The 23,526-nt window shown below is 39.5% G+C and overlaps 1 protein-coding gene across 1 annotated transcript; it reads left to right on the top strand.

The window, feature by feature from the left end:
- Nucleotides 1–2,789: 2,789 nt before the first annotated feature.
- Nucleotides 2,790–8,156, top strand: LOC117491160. The gene is made up of 6 exons (XM_034141025.1): nt 2,790–2,837; nt 2,975–3,059; nt 3,208–3,278; nt 6,013–6,072; nt 6,781–7,060; nt 7,135–8,156. The coding sequence occupies exons 1-6, from the start codon at nt 2,790–2,792 to the stop codon at nt 7,305–7,307; spliced, it is 717 nt and encodes a 238-aa protein (XP_033996916.1). The 3' UTR covers nt 7,308–8,156.
- Nucleotides 8,157–23,526: the final 15,370 nt, after the last annotated feature.

Raw genomic sequence — 23,526 nt, 5'->3', positions numbered from 1 at the left:
CATTTTTTAGTTATGCTGTCCTCTAAGCCAGTGGTTCCCAAACGGTGTGCCGCGGCACACTGGTGTGTCGTGAGGCAAGTCCGGGTGTGCCGTGGGATTTTGTGACAACCATACGTTATTATTGCAATATACAACTACACAAAAATAATTATTTTTTAATGTACTATATCAGTACTTTGTATGCACTCATTTCATAATACAGAGGCAAACTCTATACCTAAAAACAATTCTTTAAAAAAAAATCCTCACGGAACCCCATATTTCGCTGTTAACGCAGTTGCAGGTGGGACTTATAAGACCGTGACACATCGAAGGCTGAAGGACAACATTAAAACAGAGAAACACGCAAGAGGGAAAATGGAGCGCTTTCTTGTGCGGAGCAAACCACCAACCACCAGTGCAGAGACTGCCGACAACCCACCACCGAAAGAAAAGAGGAAACAAACTGTCAGCAGACAGTATCATGAAAGTTACCTGTCTTATGGCACTGCAGGCGAGCGGCAGATTTCCCCTACAAATAGACGAATCTACTGACATAAGTGGGGCTGCCCAGCTTCTGGCAAACGTCAGATATGTTGATGCTGACTCTATCAGAGAGACGTTTTTCTTCTGCAAAGAAATGGAAAGCCATACTACGGGAGAAGATGGTGAATTACATCAAATCAAGGCCCCTGAAATCTCGCCTCTTCTCCCAGCTGTGCGTCGAGATGGGAGCCGACCACCAAAGCCTGATCCTCCACACAGAGGTACATTGGCTGTCACGGGGGAAAGTCCTATCCCGTCTTTATGAGCTTCGGGAAGAGCTTTTGGAGTTTTCACGTGAACACGCTGTCCCACATAAAGACAAGCTCGCGGATGAGAGGTGGTGCGCCAGGCTGGCTTACCTCGCAGACATATTTGGGCATCTCAACGAGTTAAATGCCAAGACCCATTCCACCAGGAATTCCCAACAGAAAAGCTCACTATGAAAGAGAGAGAGGAGTGCGCAGAACTCCGTGAGGACCGCACACTGAAACTCAAATTTAGTGAGCTCCCACTGGATCAGTTTTGGTTGGCTTCTGCATCGGAGTACCCAAGCATCTCCCACCACGCGATTGAGCAACTTCTTCTTTTTCCCACTACCTACCTGTGTGAGTTGGCGTTCTCTACTCTGGTTTACATGAAGAACAACAGGAGGTCACGGCTCTCTGTTGAACAGGACTTGCGAGTGGCCCTCTCCTCAGTGCCACCAAGGAATTAAAAAAATCTGCGCACCCCGACAGGCACATGTATCTCACTAATTTGTAAGTCGGCAAAATATTTACAATAGCACATGTTTCAATGCTGATTGCTGAAATGTTACATTTATAATTTGTAGTTCAGGCCCATGGACAGTGCAGCTTCCTTGCATTGACAGTTCTCTGTGCTGAATTTCTGCTGAGTCTTTGCCTCATTTTTAATTTTGTGACCTGTCTGGTTTAAATGAGTGTGTTGCTGCTTTGATGAAGCCTAATTTCATAAAGTTTCAAATTAATTTCTGAAATATTTCGTTAATAAATATTTCATGAGTAATATAGTTGTCTTTGTCACATTTTATTTGGCATTAGTAAATAATTATGCACATTTACAGATATTTTACATGATATGAGTGATAACACGTGTTATAAGGGCTATTTTGCACAATAGGTGTGCCTTGAGATTTTTACTTGTCCTTTGGTGTGCCTTGGGCACAAAAAGTTTGGGAACCACTGATTTAAGCAAGGAGAAATGACACATAGTAAAAATGAAATCACACACCTATAATTCAGGATGTCTCCTATCAATGGCAATGATGAATTAATATTTGATCAAGGGCAGTGAAAATATTACTTCTAAAAAAAAAAAGTCTTGTGGCTCAACTTGCCCCGGGTAAGGGGTAAGTTGATCCAGGTCAGGGGGTAAATTGAACCACTGTTCAAACTTGGGCATACCTGTTCAAACCTGGGCATACCTACAAAAAATCTTAAAGGTAACTTTAAACAATAAATAACAAACCAAATACAAGTTTAGTTTTTCAAATATTTTTAATATAAATTTCGATTGAATTGATTGATTTTTTTTTAACATGTTAATAAAAGGAAAAGTAATCATGCAAATGGTGATACAATTTCATACATCTTACCAATCAAACACAGGGTAAATTCAACTTTAAATGTAGCCTACAATGAGCTCTTATTATCAACTTGGCCTACTTTCATTCATTTCTCCATTGAAAAACTGGCTCAACTTACCCCAAGGCCCACGGTTCACTTTACCCCATAGCCACCATTTTAGAAAAAATAGCCTAGCATTAAAATTCAGAGTCATCTTTAGCTTAATGACTCACATGGTTTAATACGCTGCCAACTAGGGATGTTAAGATTCACCGATTCGCATCGGTGCACCGGCATAAACGTTCAAGATGCGAGTGCACCGGTTGAAAGAGTGCACATCGGCTACAGTTTGGGTTGAACTCGCGATGCATCGATTGTAGCGTCTCTTTGCATCGGTAAAAAATCAATTCATTCATATATATAATATTATCCACTCATCCACTCGTGTCAGCACTCTGCAGAGACGATCTTTGGTCTTTGCTTCGCCACGACTGTGCCCGAGAGCTGCGTGCCCGCGTCACAGTTATCAACAAGCATGGAAGTCGAGGAGAAAGAAATACACAGCGCACCGAAAAATAAATATAAATCAAACGTTTGGCAACACTTCGGATTCTTCAAAAATTAGGGGCAACTTGATAAATAGACCTGGCTTTCCTGGATGACAACGACACTAAGGACATGATATTCATGAGGATAACAGCAGAGGTGGTGAAGATGGATGGACAGGTAAGAATATACTACTCAATATATTGTAGCTAGTGTCTTTCTCACTTTCACTGTTATTTACCTGTGGCTTACTTAACTGACGCTTATTTGTTTAGTTTAAGGAAATCTAATAGCTCATCTGTGCTGATTATTGTCAGGCAGGGGATGGTGATACACTTAATGAGGACCAGGCAGCTGAAACAGAAGGTGACAGGAGCCCCCACAGAGAGGAAGAAGAGACAGGTTTGTTTTGATAGGAACTGTGCCAAAAGTTATAAAAGTGTATTGATTTGAAAATGGGTGTATAGTATTGTATAGTATTGTATGTCATCATTTTTGTAATCTAAATCTAAAAATCCTCTCTTCTCTTCTTTTCTTTTCCACTCCCTAGATGATGTCCCTCCCATGAAGAAGACGGCCTTGGACCAGATGTTCGGTGATTTCCTCCCTGCAATATCACCAGTAAAGACCACAACGGAGAGAGCTAAGGAGGAAATCTTAAAGTACAGAGAGAGGGATGCTTTAGGTTTGAGTGGTGATGTGTTGCAGTGGTGGAAAAAACAAGTGGATCTTCCACTGCTCTCAACATTGGCAAAGAGCTACCTGTCCATCCCTGCAACAAGTGTACCCTCTGAACGAGTGTTTAGTACAGCCGGTGACATAGTGACAGCAAAGCGCAGCTTGCTTCATCCTGATCAAGTTGATCAACTCATATTCCTGAAGAAAAACCTGCAGGCTAGACATATTAGTTAAATCACTCAGTGAGGTGTTATGTCAGTGAGAGTGGTTTTTATTTTACAGCAGCCTGTGACTGCCAATAATAGTTGAAATGTTATTAAGACCTATTTTTGAAAGGTTATTTATATTCTTTATATGTTCATAATAGAAACTGCTGCTTTCTGCTCACTGGTGAGTTAGCCTACTGAATGAGTGTTATGTACATCAGTCTGGCAGTTGTATGGCCATTGCTATATGGTAATTGTTTTTTGCAGGTGCTGGTCAATAAGGAATAAAACAAAATCCTCTGTCGTACCATATTGAATTGTATCATTATTTTGCACCGTGTTGAATCGCATCGTATCGCCCCGAATCGCTTAATGTTGAATCAAATCGTATCGAACTGTATCGCAACAGGGGTGAATCGTATCGTATCACATCGCCCGGTACTTCAAATGTATCGTTAATGTATCGTATCGTTGGCAACGTATCGAGATGCGCATCGCATCGCCTCAGTGATGGAGATGCACATCCCTACTGCCAACACATCAACATATACAATATATTTGTTTAAACCTGGATAAAAATTTTTTTACATGACAGCCGATATAGCTGACATCTAGAAAATGTACTTTGACAAGCAAAAAACGTTTTTTTGTACAAATGTTTACTTACTAGACCACAATGAGCATCTCTCTTTCACAGGCAATGAGAAATGGGAGAAGCTTGCATAATTTATGGTCACGTGATTACAACTATAAGGCGTTGCCTGGTTACAGGGGGTGGTTCAACTTACCCACTGGCTCAACTTACCCCCTTCTCCCCTACAATTAATAAAAACAACAAGGTTTGGGTTCGTTCTTCAGATGACTGTGACGTTAACGTGTAAGCTCAATAATGAACTCCAGCTCAACCAACCATATTGTAATATCCAAGTAATCATCTTGAAATATGACATTAATAATTGTAATATACACACATCTTATTGTGAGGTTGATTTCACATACACTACTTCAACGTTAGTCTACATACTTGAGCATAGCCAATTTAAATTAACCTTAGCGATGCATACAGTTCCTACCTACATAATAAAATATCTCTCTAAGTTACAAGGATGACCTTATTTTATCAACCTCAAACAGAAGCCTTTTGTTCTACAGTATTATCCCACTTAACGCTTAACACTTGTCTATTTAGTTTTAACCTTTATATATACAGTCTATGGTTTTAACTTGGAGGCTACGATTAGCATCGTTAGCACCGATGTAGCTACCACTCGCTTACACGCTAACCCAAGCCTTAACATTCATTACGTAGCTGATTGAAATCATAAACACATAAATAAGTACTCGAATTTCACTTACCGCAAAACCGCATTCATGCACCGTCTGTTTTAACCGCAGAGCGAGTCACAATAGTCCGATATAAGCATGAAGACACGGACCGTTAGCCCCGCAGTCATCCGGTTCGACCTGACTATGGCTGTGACTGTGTGACTGACCAGAGCCTCGTCGTTCGATAGCTCCGCCCCTTCGCTCCAACCTCCCTCCCTCCCCCCACATCTACAGGTGAAAATTACTTTAGCGACACATTCATCGCAAGAAGTGTAGCAAAAGTCAAGGCCGCAGATTCGTGGATTTATACTGCCACAGAGCAGATTGGTGGATGTATACTGCCACAGAGCAGATTGGTGAAGTTGTAATGACTGATTTGAGAGGTTGTAATAACCAAGTTGCAGTTGTAATGGAAAATATATTTAAAAAATATATATTTTTCTGCAAGTGAACATTTCATCACTAAGTTCATTTTTTTTCTACAAGCTACAAAACTTTTTTTTTTATTCTGTGACTTCAAATATGGTTCACAGATACGTGGATATGTTATACAAGTGTAAATGTATGCACACAAGCTCAGATTTTTTTCTGCAAGTGCTCACATCAGGTTTTACACGCTCTCGCATTTTGCACCATATCTACCTTCATACATTCCTAACATTGACTTTTAGGTCCGAGATGTTACATCATATATTTAGCATTTAAAGGGGCTAATGTGTGTTTGTAAAAGCGTGGTTTCACATGTTTAATCCCCCTGGACTCTACAATAACTAAAATATACCCAAGATATTCACAATTCTAGATACGATCTTGTCTTATCTAGTCTTATCTTATATAATACTCCATATAGAAAGACTCCAAAAGTCCGAAATTATACAATCAAACATACACGTAAACACAAGGATAATTGTGTCTTATTGTTGAGTAAATAACAGTGTGTAGTTTAGAAAAGAATACAAAATTAGAAGGAAAAAACGATGAAACAATACAGATGTCAGTTTTCTGAGCCCCTACTCTCCCCCTAACTGACAGCAACAAAAGTCTGACATTATACAATTAAAATAAAGAAGTAAAAACAATAAGTGTGGCTTGATATTGAGTAAGGGATGAAGTGTGAAGGGCTCAGAGGCCATCTTCCTCTGTAGGGGGAGCAGTCCTTCAGCTCTGTGTCCAGTAACCATCTTACTGCCAGAGTCCAGAACCAGGTGTGTGAGTCTCTCTCTACCATCAGCCCTAACTGTATCCCACTGTCACAATATCCAATCTGTCCAGTTCCGGTCCAGGTTATTTCTTTGTACCAGTGGGTAGACTTGGTTTGCAGAAGTAAGAAAAGGTATCCATCGTGACACATGCTTCAAACAACACAGACACATTGAAAACCACTAGCACAGACAAAGGTGTTTTTAAACCTCTTGGTGCTACACCTTTAGGAAGATTAACCTCCGGCCCGAAGAAAGAAGCTGAAGCTCAGGTTGCAGGGGGTGGGAGTCTTCATTAAACATGGAGTTAGACAGCCTCTGTAACGGTCTGATGAACAGGGACTCCAGGTTTAGCTGTGACTCACCAATCAGTCTGCTAGACCACTTTATGATCTGACTGAGACAGTTTCTGCTCTTTAAAGACAGGTTACCAAACCAAGACATTAAAGGAAAAGACTTGACTCTACTGACTGTCTTCAAGTTTAGGATTGACTTCCTGAATGTCTTTTGTGAAGTGGAAAGTATTAAAACAAGTTCAGAACTGATTAGGGTATTTACTAACTCGACATCTGAATTGAAGCCATCCAAAGTCACATGGCGGCTGTTCTTTGGATCCCGAAGGCCTGTTATGGTTTTCAAAAGTACAAAATACAAAACAACAACATATAGTTCTGTAAGATAAAGATGTTCTTTCTTGGTACCTTTGCTCTGCAGGGAGAAAAGATGGAGATACCTGGAGGAGTCCTATTCAGAAATTTAGAAAGTTTGGAGGAAAATGAGTTTAAAGACTTCAAGTGGTACCTGCAGGGGAAGGTCCTAGGATTCCCAGGAATCTCAAAGAGTCGACTGGAGAAAGCAGACCGGGAGGACACAGTGGATCTGATGCTTCTGTACTACTGCATAAACACCATTAAAGTGACCAGAGAAGTTTTGAAGATGATCCCGAGGAATGATCTAGAAGAGGAATTATCAAAAACCTCATCAGACCCTGAAGGTAGGTCTCTAAAAAAGGAGTTTTACCAAAATATAACTTTTTTTATTTTGCACAGCCATGCATCATGTTTTTAGACTCCTATTGGGCGGACGGCATGGCAGAGGTCGAAGAGAGGGTCTCGGGCGGACGACCCGGGGGCAAGGCAGAGGCGGAGGCAGGGAAACTCAGGGGGCCGGAGACAGGGGCGGGCAACAAGGCGGCGATGGGACCCGTCCGGAGTCAGCTGGATTGCTGCTTTTATTTCTAATATAGCTTGCCTTCAGTTTATATTCATTCAGCTGCTCCACTGTTTTTATACATTTTTTTACAAGGCTACGACTTACACACACCCTTCACAAAGTCCAGTCTGATGCTCCCCATGATCTTTAGTGTCTATTTAAATAACCATGTTCTATTCTGAGTCTCGTCAGGACCGCCTCATCTCGACTCCTTCCTGGATGAATATCGTCTCCTCCCTCTTGTCTCCCGGTCCCATATCTGCTGCCATGTTTGAATGATTCCCCTGTAACACTCGTTCCCTCAGACCTCGATCATGTGATCATGTCTATACTTTCCTTTCTTACAGCCTGTTTTGCTAATCTGTCTACTTCCATTTCCCACAATTCCCATCTGGGAAGGAACCCAAATAAATGTCCCCACAGCGCCTCGCTTGGTATCTGTGTGTGTTGTGTAATGATACAGAGTTTATCTAGAGGGGAGTGGAGCTCCTCCTTCATGACTGGCTCTGGCTGCTGATAGGCCAGCTGAGGGTGAGGGGACCAATCAGCAGTCAGTCTGAGGTGCTCAGGCAGGTTCTGATCAGAGGGGGAGGAGAGAAGAGCAGGAGGAAGGAAACACAACTAACAGCACAGCCCGTCTGACTCGTTTTGAAGTGCTTCCTGTTTGCTGTTCCCCTTCACTTCGTGCTCCTCGTGTCGCACCTTCTGCTTCTCTCTAAGGTTTGTAACTCTTTGTGACTTTAGAGCTTTTAGAGACAACTCTTATCAATCATTGCTCAGAGAATAAGAACAACTCTTTGTGACTTTAGTTACTTCAGACTTTAGAGTAAATTCAGAGACGGACTTTAACCCTCTTCCTGTTTTTACCTCAGCTGAACCTGTACACAATAACTATAATAATAATAATTATTATTATTATTATTACTATTATTATTATTATTATTATTATTATTATTATTATTATTATTATTATTATTATTATTATTATTATTATTATTATTATTATTATCAATCATTACTCAGATAATAACTCCACACAGAGACCCTCTATTTATCTGATGACTTGTGGCCTAGCATTACTATACTTGTGGGGACCTAGATCTGTTTACACAGTCCCTTATGGGGACATCATGGAATCATTATTTTTAGGGTGAAGACTTGGTTAGGTTTAGGGTTAGGGTTTTGGGGAAACGCTGTGCTTTTCTGGAGGATTTGCATGTGAGCAACGATGCACTCGGAGGCAAGAGATGACCAACGCTTTAACCACTGTGTGTGTGTGTGAGGCTCTTATCTACATGTTTTCATCTGTGTGTGTGTGTGTGTGTGTGTGTGTGTGTGTGTGTGTCGCCATATTTACTGAGACATCTCTGCTGTGATTGGTTGTTCCTCGTCACATGACCTGCGAAGTATTTAAAAAAAAAAAGTAAAATAAAAAATACAAGTGGAAACAAAAGAGGAATAAATGAATTATTTAAAGAAATGTTGAATTATGAAGGAAGAATAAATACAAGAACGAAAAAACATAATTTCATGTTTTTTAATGAGGCTGAGGGGATGTGTCGCCACCAGAGGGCGACACATCCCCTCAGCCTCATTCACAGGAACACTGTTTAATAAAAAACATTAACAACTATAGTAAACAGAGATAGGAGTACAAGAGCATGACATTAAACTAGATCAATAATAAAAGGTAACATTTATAAGTATTCTCATCAAAATATAGTGAAAGTAGCGACAGTAAAAGTAGTCATTGTGCAGATTGGTCCATTTCAGAATAATATATATGATATGTTTTATAATGATTGATCATGAAAGTGTTCTCAAAGCTGGTAAAGGTGCAGCTAGTTTGAATGACTTTGTATACTGCAGGGTAGCTTGTGGATTTACTCCAGGTGGAACTAAAGTCTGATTTAACACTTGATTATATTTCACATCATTCATCCACATCTGTGAAGTAACTAAAGGTATTAAATACATGTAGTGGAGGAGAAGTACACCATGTACCTCTGAACTGTAGTGGAGTAGAAGTACACCATGTACCTCTGAACTGTAGTGCCGTAGAAGTACACAGTAGCATAACAGGGAAATACTCAAGTAAAGTACAAGTACCTCAAAATTGAACTTAAGTACAGTACTTGAGTAAATGTACTTATTTTCTTTAAAACTCTGCAGCTCAGCACGCACTGATAACACTCAAACATCTGTGTGTTGAAGCCCAGAGCAGCAGCCCGGACCTGTTCCTGTTCCTGTTCCTGAACCTGGACCTGTTCCTGCTCCTGGACCTGGACCTGCTGTTTGTCCTCAAAGAGTGACCGCTCTATGGAGCCTCAATCTGCTGATGGGGGGTAATAAAAAAAATCTAAAAGCCTTTATCTCAGACAAAATCAGTTGTTGTCCAGAGTAGGAATTTCACAACGGCCATGACGGCCCCTCGGTCTGGCCATGATGCCCCAAAAATAATTGTACGTCCTACGGACACCATGGCTTTGAGGCCCTGATACTGTTAATAAGAAGTTGCTTTAAAGTCTGGTCTCTGAACTGCATTATGCTGCGTTCACAACGGACGCACTAATCGCCGGAGTTTCCCCGCGGCTGTCAGTTGTGTTTACTCCTGTCATTCAAACAAGACGTGCTGGCCAGGGGGCGGGGCTTATATCCATGTAAATACTGTGGTAGAAACCAACTACAACAAAATGAACATATTTTACCGTGATTTAATTGTAATACACGTTTCAAAATGATGCCGAAGTAACTACATACTGATACCGGTTAGTAAAAACCATGAATTAATGCTTTGACAAGTCTGCAGACAGACGGCAGGCGAAAAACCTTTTAAAATGCGTGTTTTCTGAATGGAGATCGGACACCAGAGGTGGGAGTAAGTCCTCCATGTGCAAGTCATGAGCAAGTCTCAAGTCTTGACCTACAAGTATCAAGCAAGTCCCAAGTCACTGTGGTGAGAGTCAAGCAAGTCAAGTCAAGTCATACGAAATTCTGATGAATAAGCCCAGTTTCCGCATTTAAATCAGTTAAAAGACAGTGGTTATGAAAATGGATTTAACCCACACTATGATCTTCATCACATACACAGTTAATCATTTGAAATCTAATTTAGACCGATGACAATCATATTAGATTCATATTAACCCTAGAACTGCAGACAATATAGCTAGGACTCAGTCAAAACGTCTGTTCAAAAAGGCAGAATTCCAGGTAAGAAAATCATATATGGCATTTGCCATTACACATATTTAATTTAAATGTCTGTTAACACTAGAACCGCCAACAGCGTCAGCACCTACATAGATATCATTTTCAAATAATTTAATTTGTTCCTCTTCATCATTTCCTTATAAACTAAGTAGGACGATTTAAAACTCACTTAATTGGGTTAATTTAGAAATTGCTTCAGTTTATCATCATAACAGATCAAAAAGTTCAGATTCATTTTACAATAAATCAAGGAATGATGCACATTAATGATCTGTGCTGATTCTCTCGCGTCCAGGAAGAAGTTTAAAGATTAAGAGACAAATGAGTCTCTGAAAGGGTTCAAATTGGTTACTTTAATTTAAGCAGCGTGGTAGTGAAACAAACAAAGGGTAGTTGGGGGGACAAAAGCAGATGTTGTCCCGCAGCTGGTACCAAGGCAAGAGAGCGAGCACACGTTGATTCTCCCGCTTGCATCTCTCCTTCGCTCCTCCTCTCTGGGGGCTGTGACGTAGGGGGCCGCCCACCTCGATCTTCAATCGCGCATAACAGAGGATTTCGATATTTTGTATTCATTGCTCACTTCCACACGCCTTTTCTCCTCCTACTCTCTCTCATTACTTTTTATTTAATACTTTATAAACAGCTGTAATAGTTAGTTTAGAAATCCTAGAAACACCTCTACGGCACAGTTCTCATTTACGGTAACTCCCTCTGACGTCATAGCTACTCACGTAATGTGAAAACACTCTACGATCAACTGTACCTTCATTTAATATTCAGCAGTAATAATATCTTGACGTCTATCGATGTAGTGTTAAAGTCCGTAGGTTTTGGTGTGCTACACTCCATGTCATTTTCACTTTACATTCAGAAAACGTATTATTATTATTAGCCACATGCTAACTGCTAACCGGATATGAAGGATTTTCAGAATAAAAGCTTGGCATTGAGATTTCCTGAGAACTTCCGGGTTTTTTCACAATAAAACAGCTTTTAAACTGACGATATGTTTTAGACTAAATTATGCTATTAAACATTGATTTTAATTTCTAACAATCCCTCCTTTCACACCTTTTAAGGTGTGAACACAATACTGAAATTAATGAGTTCTTCATCTGAACTTTGCATAGTACATAACTCATATTAAAAACATACAATCAGAATGTAATGGTTTAAATAACCATCATCAAAAAATACAAAAAATACAACAAATACAAAAAATACTTTGGCTGGTCTTCAAACATAAAAGTTTTCCCTTGTGCATAACTTCTAGTTTTAATCATTCAATATCACTCTTCAAAATAGCAGCAATTAGCTTGGTATCAGAACATTTACTACTACTCCCTCCTTTCACAGAAATCGTTCCTATACCACTTTCAGTGTTAAGACACTTGTTTTACAAAGTTTAAAGAAACATACCATTTGAGAATCGCATCAATAATAACAGTATAAAACATAAAAGTTAGAAACTATTTTAGAATAGTGCAAAGTAATACCACTTTGTAGCTGGTTCTTCATTCTAATGATTTCATCATTTGAAATTTCACATGATTTGGACATTCTTTGAACAATCTCATCATTTATCATCCATATCATTTAACATCATTTACACACTGTCATCATTTTTATCAATATCTGTATATGGGTTGGGTCTTCTTGTTCTGCTAGCAATTGAAACTGTTCCCTTATGAGAAATGTACCCTCCCCCTTTCATACTTATGAAAGTAATATGTTCTCTAGAAAAGGCTGTGGTGATCAATCGGTACGTTAGGGTGCGGGTACATGGAATGCAACTACAACATCTAGCACTCCCCTGGGCACCCCTATGCTATCCTTGTACACTGTGGAGCCTAAACTCCCTCCTTTGACTGGTCTCTTAGCCCTACTGGTTTTGGGGTGTTTCGCCATGTTGATTAACTGCCCCACTGTCATTGGTACTGCATATAAAACATCACTGGCTGTACAAGTGCACAGGTCCCAGTCCAATCCTGTGGCAAGACTGCGTACAAGGTTTTAGTTCCATGATACCATCAAACATCTACTCTGGGATACGGCATTTCAGACAGTCATTTCTGGGAGAAGATGTTGGTCAGTTACAACAATTGGAGAATTTCATCACTTAAAAGTTCCTACTTCAGTACCTTTGGGTGGTCTGTTCTAATGCAGTGATAAAGTTCCTTAAATGGTGTGAAAACCGGTGGAATATCAATAACTCATTATACTAATTTATCTTCAATTCTAGTCTGTTTAAAGAACTATGCTAACCCCTTTAACAGTGTGTGGAACCTTGGGTGTCCGAGCATGTAACAGTTACTCCCTCCTTTATCAAGGATTTTAAAAACAGAAGTTATTTCATCCATGGTTTGTAGTTCAATTTAGGAATTTTCACTTATGGCAGATATGTTTTTACGTTAAATAACATTTCTAAATTTCAGGTCATCCCTGATTAAATGGATGACCATCAGGAGGTGGTGGCGCTTGTCTTTTAAACTCATAATTTGGTGCCGTGCGCTCCCTGTGAAGCTGCAAGTAAGATTTAAAACAACTGCTGGGTGGGTTGAGTGACCCCTTCTCCCTAAACAATATGGGTTGTCAAAAATATGCATCATTGCAATGAGTGATCCAAGGCCCCGCATGTATTACTCCCAATTATATTGCTTTTTCCAAAATTAGATTTGCAATCGCTCTTTGCCCAGTGTCCTTTAAAACTCTACATCTTGGACAAACAAATGTTATTTCCACCTTAACAGTTCTCCTATGGTAATAACTATGCTACAATGGCGAAAACAATACTTTAGATTGGGATACTATATTTGGCTTGGTATTAGCTCTCCCTTTAACATTGTCCAACTAACACAGATTTGTCTGTTCTTATAGAGTGGTCACTAAAACTATCCCTTTAGCTGTAGATCAATATTGTAACACATTAGATCTCTACCAAATTCACCCATGAATAAAATCTCTTAGGGAATAATTCGTTTCCATGATGGAAAGATTGAAAAATATGTTCTACTCTGTACTCCTAAGTCCCAAAACACTCACTGCTTAAAGTGTAAAGTGTGGTGAATATTTCCATCATGTCTACCCCTTTATCTCAGAGTACCCTCAGTGTGTTTTAGGATTATTTCCTCATTTTACTTTAACAGTTTCCTCTTTATTACTATTTTAATTTATTAATTCATGGCTAATAAATCTTTTTGTCTTTTCGCATTTATCAAATCAATTCAAGTTTGTTTGTGAATAAGTGTGTTTATGTATAAACTCACTCACTCCCGTTTTCCTTTTTCTCCTCCTCTTGTTGTCTCAAGCCACGACCCTCTCACATTCTGTTAGACCATGTCAACTCCTCTGGTTCTGTCTTCTCCTCTGGTTCCGTCTTCTCCTCAGGTTCTGTCTTCTCCTCAGTCCATCAGCTCTTGAATCCTTCCGCTGGTACTCTTTTCAGTGGCCCAACTGCTTTGCATTTCATCTCCTTCTTTACAGTCTCTTCGCTGTTGTATGGAGGGCGTATTCTGCTTTCGTGTCCCACACTCTGCTCTTGTGCCATATCTCGTGGCTCAGCTTGGAACTTCATGTCCTGTCTGAGGGACTGATGAGAGTATGCCTCTTTATGTCAGCATGCTGTTCTGGTTCTGGATGCCTCAGGTGGAGATGGTTCTGGATGCAGTCTTGTCGTTGTTGGTTCAGCTCTGGTTCTCTGTCTGTTCGATGGAGCAGGAGGACGAGTCTCCTGTAGTGAGGTCTTTTGTCTGATAGGGGTCGTAGCAGTCTGACAGGCAGAGAGAGAGAGTCCAGGTCTCGGGACGCATTACCTATAGAAATTCTAACACACTGAGGTAAAGTAAATCCAACCTTCTCCACTCTATTTTCTAATCATACTATCTGTTTTAATTGTTAAATGCCATCTAATCACAATTAATGTCTACTAATAAATGTACTATATCTCTAAACATTGTTTTCACCCACTGTAACACGTCTACTCCAAATAACTCTTTCAGGAAACCATTTTCTTCTATAAATTGAAATACTTACATGTTTCAAGCACCACATATTTCACACACTATAAAAGGACGTCCCCATATATTCTCCAATATTTTAAATCTCACTATTACTTAGAGCAATAGTAACTTTTGTGACTGGATACATCTGTGCACTGTCGCCACAATCTGTTGGGGAATTTTGTTCATAGAGTTTGTACATACAGTTGTCCTCGTGGGTTAGTACCCTGTTTCTACTGTAATAACTTTTCAATAATTGTGCTCAGGTCACCAGTCGGTTGTCCATAGTCTTAACAGGGGGTGTTTCTGGTACAGACTAAAACATGGATCCAGTGTATTTGGAGATTCCCCTAAATTGTAAATCCCCATCACTTAAATATTCCGATCACTTAAACCCATCTCATCATTTGGTACAAGAACTGCATATAGGGGGGGTGAATGATCTTGATTGTAACCTCCTCATCTTTGGGAACGAGTATTTCTAACTCCTCCTCTTGTTGCTCAGCTGATCTTTTGGCTCTGGGGATAAGTGAAAGTCTCTGAAACACTGCTGGTGTTTTGTTAGTGATGTGGGCATTTTCTACGAGTGAACTAATGGATCCATGTCTTTCATGATATTGTACTCCCCATCCAACCAGAAAGGTGCCAAGTGTAATGAGCACAATCAACAATGCTATTCTGACTCTTATCCCTAGGGGACCCCACAATTGCTTTGGCTTTGTTCTTGACATAATCTCTATTTTATCCATGGTTTTGTCAGTTACAGAATGTAAATGATGAGTACAAAAATAACGTATACAAAAATTGGAACAGAACGTGGTTCTTTTTCAGGTGTAAAACAAAAAATAAGTTTTCACTTTAGTGTGCAATCTTATACAAATCTAAAGACAATTCATCTTTTGAGCTGTTGCTATCTTAATCTTATTTCTATTTATTGTTTTGTTCCAGCTCTGCCAAATCAGTCCTCTGGAAGTTGCCAGTGAAGGGTGACAATGTGTGAGGTGGTGTCAATTTGCTCCTTTTTCTTTACCTTTAAACCGGAGCGCGTGTGAAGTTCATTACAACTTGTCACGGTTCCGACCACCGGGGATCAGCCCACTCTGTTTTGGGAACTTTCACCCTCACCCAATCACCTGGCCGAACAGGAGTCTCTTCTGATGTCTCGTCTGGTATCTGTGCAGTTTTTCTTAGCCTGTGTAGACAAAAACTTGGATAATATTACTCAGAGCTCTGACATATTCATCCACTTCTATTTGTCTAATATCTAAAACTGGACCACACCCTCCTTTGAGGAGGCCCAAGCTTTGGTATACCTTTTGTTGTTATGCGACCTATTGTTGACAACATGTTATTACTTATTAACCTGTTCCACTCTGAGCCTGTTTTTCAGGTCTCAGGCTCGAAAATGACATTCCCAGAACAAATGACCATATCTTCCCTTCTAAAAGGGTTAAATTAATAATCTTTTCTCAAAGTAATGATAAACCTGTGAGTTGGATGTAGAAGTGTCAGAATCAATATAAATGTTTTTTATTTTAAAGAAAATTCAGATTTTACATAGTAAAAAACTGTAAATTATAGTGTCCGTCCAAAAATTATTTTTTACAGATAGTGAAAACTACCCTTGGATGATGGGTTAGTAGACTAAAAGCTTTAGGAATCCAAAGTACAACATATAATAAGTACCCTGTATCAAGATTGATGCAAAACAAGTGAAATTTGACCTTTTTAGAGAGATTTAGCCAAAAACTGGGCCATCTGGGGTCATTTGGGTGGATTTGACCTATCTCTGGCCCCCCTTGCTCGATCTGGTTGGTTGACATACCCTTGTGACCGTTAGAGCCAATAGAATCGAAGGAGGATACCTACATAGACACACATTGTAAAGAAAAAATGTTGCCGCTTCGCGTGTGGAAAGCGAAACTAAACTGGAGGAATGTCTCCTTCTGGAGTTTGGAAACTAAAACGCAGTTGTATTGCTTATGGATTATCAGAAATAATTTCAAAGAAGGCACAGACACATAGGATGAACCTATGGATTAACTGCAGCATCGTTTTTTTATCGTTTTAATGCCATTGAAGACCACTTTTGACCAAGGTAAGCCATATTTATATGTTTAGCTTCTTGGCTCCACATGTGATGATGTACGCTTTCGTTGATAGCGTCGCGAATGTTTATCACTGAGTGTTGAGGTGGGCACCGTTAGATTCAGTGTCTCCAGGACACCAAAAAATAGTGTTTGGTTGTGCATCTAGGATAAGTAATAAGGGAGTTCTGAGTGAGTTTATGTGCCTTTGTCGGTCCCGTTTTTTCGATCGAGGCTAATTCAGAGGCTGAGTGCTAGCATTGTGGGTTTTTTTTGAAAAAAAAAATTAAAAAGATCAGTTAGCTGAGTTTCTTCCCGTTACATGGATATAACACATTCATAGTTTTATTCAATATTAAGATTCCTTAGACGTTGTTTCCTGCAAATGACGCGTTTATCCGCCCGGTACCGGGGGGAAGGCGTGAAACAGGTTAACTACAACGTTACCGAAATCCATTATCAGACTAATCATGACCTTCCCTCCTTTGAGCATAAAATGCTCAATTAATATCGCAATGATTACTCTATTATGAATAGGACATGGAAAAACCCATAACGTCGTAGCAAACACATATAAATGCTCTGTGTACCCACAAGGCGTACAAAGATGTTGTGTGATGTATCGTCTTCCAATGGTATAAAATGCACATTGACTAAAAATCTGCCATTAGCACAAAAATATAGTTTACTTCTTGTTAGTTCAATAATGGCTTTTGTCATGGTATTATGTATCAGTGTTGCTGCGAAAAAACCACACCCTTGGTGTTGCTAATGCGTCTTAATAGCTCTAGTATTAGAGATTGGCTGACACTGTTAAACAAACAAATCATGACAAAATAATATTTCTTTAAACTAGAGGGAAATACGAACTATTCTCACAGAGGGTTACACGCAGAAGAACATGAAGGGCTGATGTCCCTCACTTAAAAATAGATATTGCCTTATGCACTACTTTATAAATCAGCAAATTCACTTGAACATAAATAAATGAAGACTGATTCTTGAAACTGTTGTAAAAACCCTACAACTTCTTCATCCAAGCTCAGTGTTATGTTATTTAGTTGGCAGCTCATGCCTTGAAATCAGAAACTTCAGACCTATTATAAAAATGTGTTTATGAGAGAATGTAATCTGACTCCATATATTCCTCAACTTATAATAAATGAAGTTCCCCTTTAAACACAGCCCCGGTCTTCTGACGGGGTCTATCTATGTACTGGCTGGTAAATGTTGTGCCAGTTTCTGTCACTCTGTCACTGTTCTCCCGCTAACAGTCACTCTCTAGTTCTGCTGGGTTCTTGTTGACTTCTTCACTGGTTTGAGACAAGCGATCTTATTGAAACACCTCCCTTTGTAGCCAGACTTCACCACAGCAGAATCGAGTTTCTGTTTTCAGGTCTCAACAGCTCCACATCAGGTGTATCTTCGCCCCTTGAACTGCAGTCGATTTAAACAGGAGGACTTGGTAAGGACCCTCCGTCTTGGGCGAGGACTAGGCTTTCATCTTCATCTTTTGGGCGTAAACCCATTGTCTTGACCTCACTAGCTGTGGGCACAATCGTTTTCTGTGTGGGGGAACAACATCACTCGTAATCTCTTTCCTTCTCATAATTACAAAAATAGTCTGCTAAATGTTCTACTATGTTTTAATCTTCTTCTACTAATCTGTGGATGATTTATATTTAAATGCAATATGCTACTCACTATTGTTAAATAACATTCAACACATTAATGTTTGGAAATACTATTCCTCTTTGACATCCCTGAGACCCCCTGCCTCTGTTGTAGTCATGGAAACCTCCCCTGGGGTAACTGTGTGGAGGGCCGTTGTTTGGTGCAATGTTCTGGTACTTGTAGCATCCTGTGGTGCGGACAATCTCTGGACCAATGGCCCATTTGGCTGCAACAGTAACATCCCTCAAACCGGAATCCTCTTCCACGTCTTTGTTGGTTCTGCATCTGAATCTCTGGCACTACCTGAGTTTGAATTGTTGGAGGTGTCTGGCCTGCCTTCTCTGGTTCTATGGCCATCTCTGAAAACTTCTCCTCCCTTCTCCTTCTCTTGTTCCTACAAGCCTCAATGTCTTTCTCAGCTACCTGTATCTTCAAAAGTCTTATCTGTAGCGCTTCCCGCTCTGTCTTTTGTGTTTCTCTTTCTCGTCGTCTTTCTTCTGTGATTTCTTCTAATCGTATGTTCTCTTCCATCAGCTGTTTGGATTTACTGGTTAGCACTCTTACTTCATACTCCAATTCTTTGACACTTTTGTCCGTGGAGACTCCATTGAACTGCAATACTTCTATAAATCCAACATTTGGGGAGGGAGGAGGGCCTTCGGCCAGGCTTAGATACAGCTTTGGAGTTTGGATAACTTGAGCATCTTTAGTTTTTTCTGCTATGTCTTCCCTCACTGGCAGGTCTGCTACTTGGACCACATTTATGCTGTCTGTCAATAGGCTGGCATATTCCAGATGGAGTATCACACTTGTAACTCTTATAAACCTTTGTTCAGCTTCCCTCCATACATTTAGCTGTTGTAGGCATTGTTCATGTTCATAGTCGAGTACTGCTCTTCTATGGGCCAGGTTGATCATCTGCTGGAATCAACCCTCTTGTTTGCCACTGTTTAAACAGTTTCTCTATTTGGTTCCATGTCTTCTGACTATCATTCGGATTTGTTGTAGCATCTGATCTGATGTTTACCCTTTCCTTGATGTCTGCAGTTGAGCCTGGCACTGCGAATGCTCTTAACTTGGTGTCTTTTGGTGACATTTTTCTTAAGTAGTTGGATATAGTTATTAAATGTATCAAAGATGAATTACTAATCTACTGAATAGTACCTTCGTTCTTGATAGAAAACATCCTATGTCATCCGAACTTAACTTAAAAATCTGGCAATTTTTTTTTTTTATTATACGTTTTTTTAAGTTTAAAAAAAAATTAAGTCTTTTTTTAAAGATTAATAAAGTAAATAAAAAATTATGCAAATTTAAAAATCAGAAATTTAAAAAATAAAAAAAATTGTACAGTGTATGGTCTTGGCTTTGAAATATGAAAATAGAAATCTTGTGAAAATCTAACTTTACTGTGTATGGTATATACTAAAGTGCATGAAATTATGCTAATGTCATAAACTGTGTTTACTTCAAGCATATGGTGTTTGGATATTCTACAGCAGGGCTTCTCAAACTCCGGACCAAGGTCCGGATCCGGACCGAACTGCAAATCAATCCGGACCAAACCCTGTGTCCCATTATAAAAAAAAATAATAATAATTATAAAAAAAAAAAAAAAAAATTATAAAAAAAAAAAAAAAAAAAGAAAAATTCTGATTCTGATCAATTAATGTACATCATCATGTACGCGCGTCTTGTGTCTGACGCGTTGTGAGAATGAACGTGCATATATATTTACTTGTGTGGGCGAGCGTGACACGCATAGCAGACCGCAAGTTAACTGCAAGTTTACCTTGACATACTGTATGTATGTATTGAATGTGTGTGTGTGTGTATACAGGGGCGCCGTTTACCGACAGGCAAGGCAGGCAAATGCTTGGACCAGAAGGGGGCCCCCAAAGAAGGTAGATTAAGAAGGTCCACAGCAACGACAACATGAAACACCCTTTAATTTACTGCAACGACATGTCGGGAAACTCCATGCATAGAGCACCAAGTAACTGCTTCTTAATTTCAGTTTCGTTTTACCGCTGGGGGGGGGGGGGGGGGACGACTTTACTGGCATTGATCCGGACCAGTGACCTTGTATAAAGTTCACAACTGGACCTTTAATAAAAAGGTTTGAGTACCCCTGTTCTACAGTCTAGGTTGAAAGACTATTATGTAAGGTTTCTTTTCTCAAAATCAGGAACCACCTGTGTGATGAAGTATGTGTTCATCTATAACACTTGAAATTAAACTTCAGGATATAATTGTAATTTATGTGTGTTGTATTTATAAGTTTTTTACTCCTGTCTTGTGCAACAATTCTGTACAACCAGTAGAGTGTGCTGTTGTAATTTTTCAGCTTCTTCTACCAGAGGCAGCTATTGTAAAACTAACGTCTATGTAACAAGAAGCTTATTTTTCTTAATAACTACCTTTGATATGGGAAGGAAATTCACTATATGATTAAACAGTAAAGCATAAACCAGCCTAAACTCATTTGCAAGCACAATTAAAAAAATCAGATGGTGCTGGTTCCAATCTCCGAGAATTGTTTACAAACACCAAACTCCAACTCCAATATATATAGATAACCTGATTTATCAAAATGTACTATTTTCTAAATCCAACATGAGTCAAGAAGAATGGTTTGTTCTTCACAAGATGGAGGTCAGAAAAAGGACTTGGCCTCATGGGAGTGAAACCACATGGATTACAAAGAACAAAGGAGTCTTTTGAATTAGCATTTCTCGAAATGGCGACTGCCCTGTGTTTTGTTTGTCAAAACAAGATGGCTACTGATTATTTCGAACTCTGACTCCCAGAACAAAGAGATGTTGAAAGTACACCATGTGGTTCTCACGGATGAGTTTAAATAATGGCTTGGTGATCTTTAAATGGACAAACTGGAAACCCTGGTGTGGTAGGACAAAGTTTAAAAATACAACACAAAACTACACTTTATATTCAAAATAACATTTAGATGAATATGGACTTTATCCTAGAGATATCCTATCTTAAAATGAGGAGCCCTTACTTCATAAGCCTTAAACCTATCAACGTAATATTTGACTTTATAGTCTGGTGATTATCTGTTGTTGTTTAGACACGCTAGTGTGGGACCAATATGGAGACCTATCAGCTACCATTAACAGACCGTCGTCATGTTTAACGTAATGCTGCTGTAACTTCTATTATCGTAATCCACTCTGCAATATCTTGTTTTAAAACACAACAGTATAACACCTACTAGCCGTACTAGCTTTGTCGTCCGAAACGACTCTAACACCCTCAGCATCTTTTAATATTGTCCTAAACAATTTTATCGTCCAAAACGACTTATATTGCCCAAAACGACTTATATCGTCCAAAACGACTTATATCGTCCAAAACGACTTTAAAAGATTAATATTAAAAAACATGCAGTTGGTTAATGAACAAAGAAAGGAAAATACTTACCCTTGGTTTGTCTCAGAACAGCGCCACGTGATATGTATTTGCTATAAATGTGGATATTTTAACATTAAACTAGGCAGTCCTTCTCAGGACTCCAACTTACCAGACAGACACACACTCCTAATTATTTACTATGTAATCTATTGAAGATTTTGAATAAACAGGTACTTCTTTACCTTTCCGTATGGGTCCGAGTGTATGTCTGCCGGCATTGCTCAAGCTCCTTTGAAAAACTGCAGCTTCTCTCCTGGTGTAGCGATCACGTCGGGGTCACCAATTAATGATCTGTGCTGATTCTCTCGCGTCCAGGAAGAAGTTTAAAGATTAACCTGTTTCACGCCTTCCCCCCGGTACCGGGCGGATAAACGCGTCATTTGCAGGAAACAACGTCTAAGGAATCTTAATATTGAATAAAACTATGAATGTGTTATATCCATGTAACGGGAAGAAACTCAGCTAACTGATCTTTTTAATTTTTTTTTTCAAAAAAAACCCCACAATGCTAGCACTCAGCCTCTGAATTAGCCTCGATCGAAAAAACGGGACCGACAAAGGCACATAAACTCACTCAGAACTCCCTTATTACTTATCCTAGATGCACAACCAAACACTATTTTTTGGTGTCCTGGAGACACTGAATCTAACGGTGCCCACCTCAACACTCAGTGATAAACATTCGCGACGCTATCAACGAAAGCGTACATCATCACATGTGGAGCCAAGAAGCTAAACATGTAAATATGGCTCACCTTGGTCAAAAGTGGTCTTCAATGGCATTAAAACGATAAAAAAACGATGCTGCAGTTAATCCATAGGTTCATCCTATGTGTCTGTGCCTTCTTTGAAATTATTTCTGATAATCCATAAGCAATACAACTGCGTTTTAGTTTCCAAACTCCAGAAGGAGACATTCCTCCAGTTTAGTTTCGCTTTCCACACGCGAAGCGGCAACATTTTTTCTTTACAGTGTGTGTCTATGTGAGTATCCTCCTTCGATTCTATTGGCTCTAACGGTCACAAGGGTATGTCAACCAACCAGATCGAGCAAGGGGGGCCAGAGATAGGTCAAATCCACCCAAATGACCCCAGATGGCCCAGTTTTTGGCTAAATCTCTCTAAAAAGGTCAAATTTCACTTGTTTTGCATCAATCTTGATACAGGGTACTTATTATATGTTGTACTTTGGATTCCTAAAGCTTTTAGTCTACTAACCCATCATCCAAGGGTAGTTTTCACTATCTGTAAAAAATAATTTTTGGACGGACACTATAATTTACAGTTTTTTACTATGTAAAATCTGAATTTTCTTTAAAATAAAAAACATTTATATTGATTCTGACACTTCTACATCCAACTCACAGGTTTATCATTACTTTGAGAAAAGATTATTAATTTAACCCTTTTAGAAGGGAAGATATGGTCATTTGTTCTGGGAATGTCATTTTCGAGCCTGAGACCTGAAAAACAGGCTCAGAGTGGAACAGGTTAAGAGACAAATGAGTCTCTGAAAGGGTTCAAATTGGTTACTTTAATTTAAGCAGCGTGGTAGTGAAACAAACAAAGGGTAGTTGGGGGGACAAAAGCAGATGTTGTCCCGCAGCTGGTACCAAGGCAAGAGAGCGAGCACACGTTGATTCTCCCGCTTGCATCTCTCCTTCGCTCCTCCTCTCTGGGGGCTGTGACGTAGGGGGCCGCCCACCTCGATCTTCAATTGCGCATAACAGAGGATTTCGATATTTTGTATTCATTGTTCACTTCCACACGCCTTTTCTCCTCCTACTCCTTCATGACTTTCTATTTAATACCTTATAAACAGCTGTAATAGTTAGTTTAGA

This window comes from Trematomus bernacchii, unplaced genomic scaffold (genome assembly GCF_902827165.1).
Source record: "Trematomus bernacchii unplaced genomic scaffold, fTreBer1.1, whole genome shotgun sequence".
NCBI lineage: Eukaryota > Metazoa > Chordata > Actinopteri > Perciformes > Nototheniidae > Trematomus > Trematomus bernacchii.
The sequence above is the reverse complement of the archived record's forward strand: the minus strand, read 5'-3'. Positions and strand labels throughout refer to the sequence as shown.

What these genes read in the sequence shown, in the direction of transcription:
- LOC117491160 (XM_034141025.1), top strand. Translation starts at nt 2,790, where the DNA reads ATGATATTCATGAGGATAACAGCAGAGGTGGTGAAGATGGATGGACAG. An exon ending in CAGAGAGGAAGAAGAGACAG is followed by an intron (nt 3,060 to 3,207) that starts GTTTGTTTTGAT and finishes TCCACTCCCTAG; the next exon opens with ATGATGTCCCTCCCATGAAG. An exon ending in AACCTCATCAGACCCTGAAG is followed by an intron (nt 7,061 to 7,134) that starts GTAGGTCTCTAA and finishes TCATGTTTTTAG; the next exon opens with ACTCCTATTGGGCGGACGGC.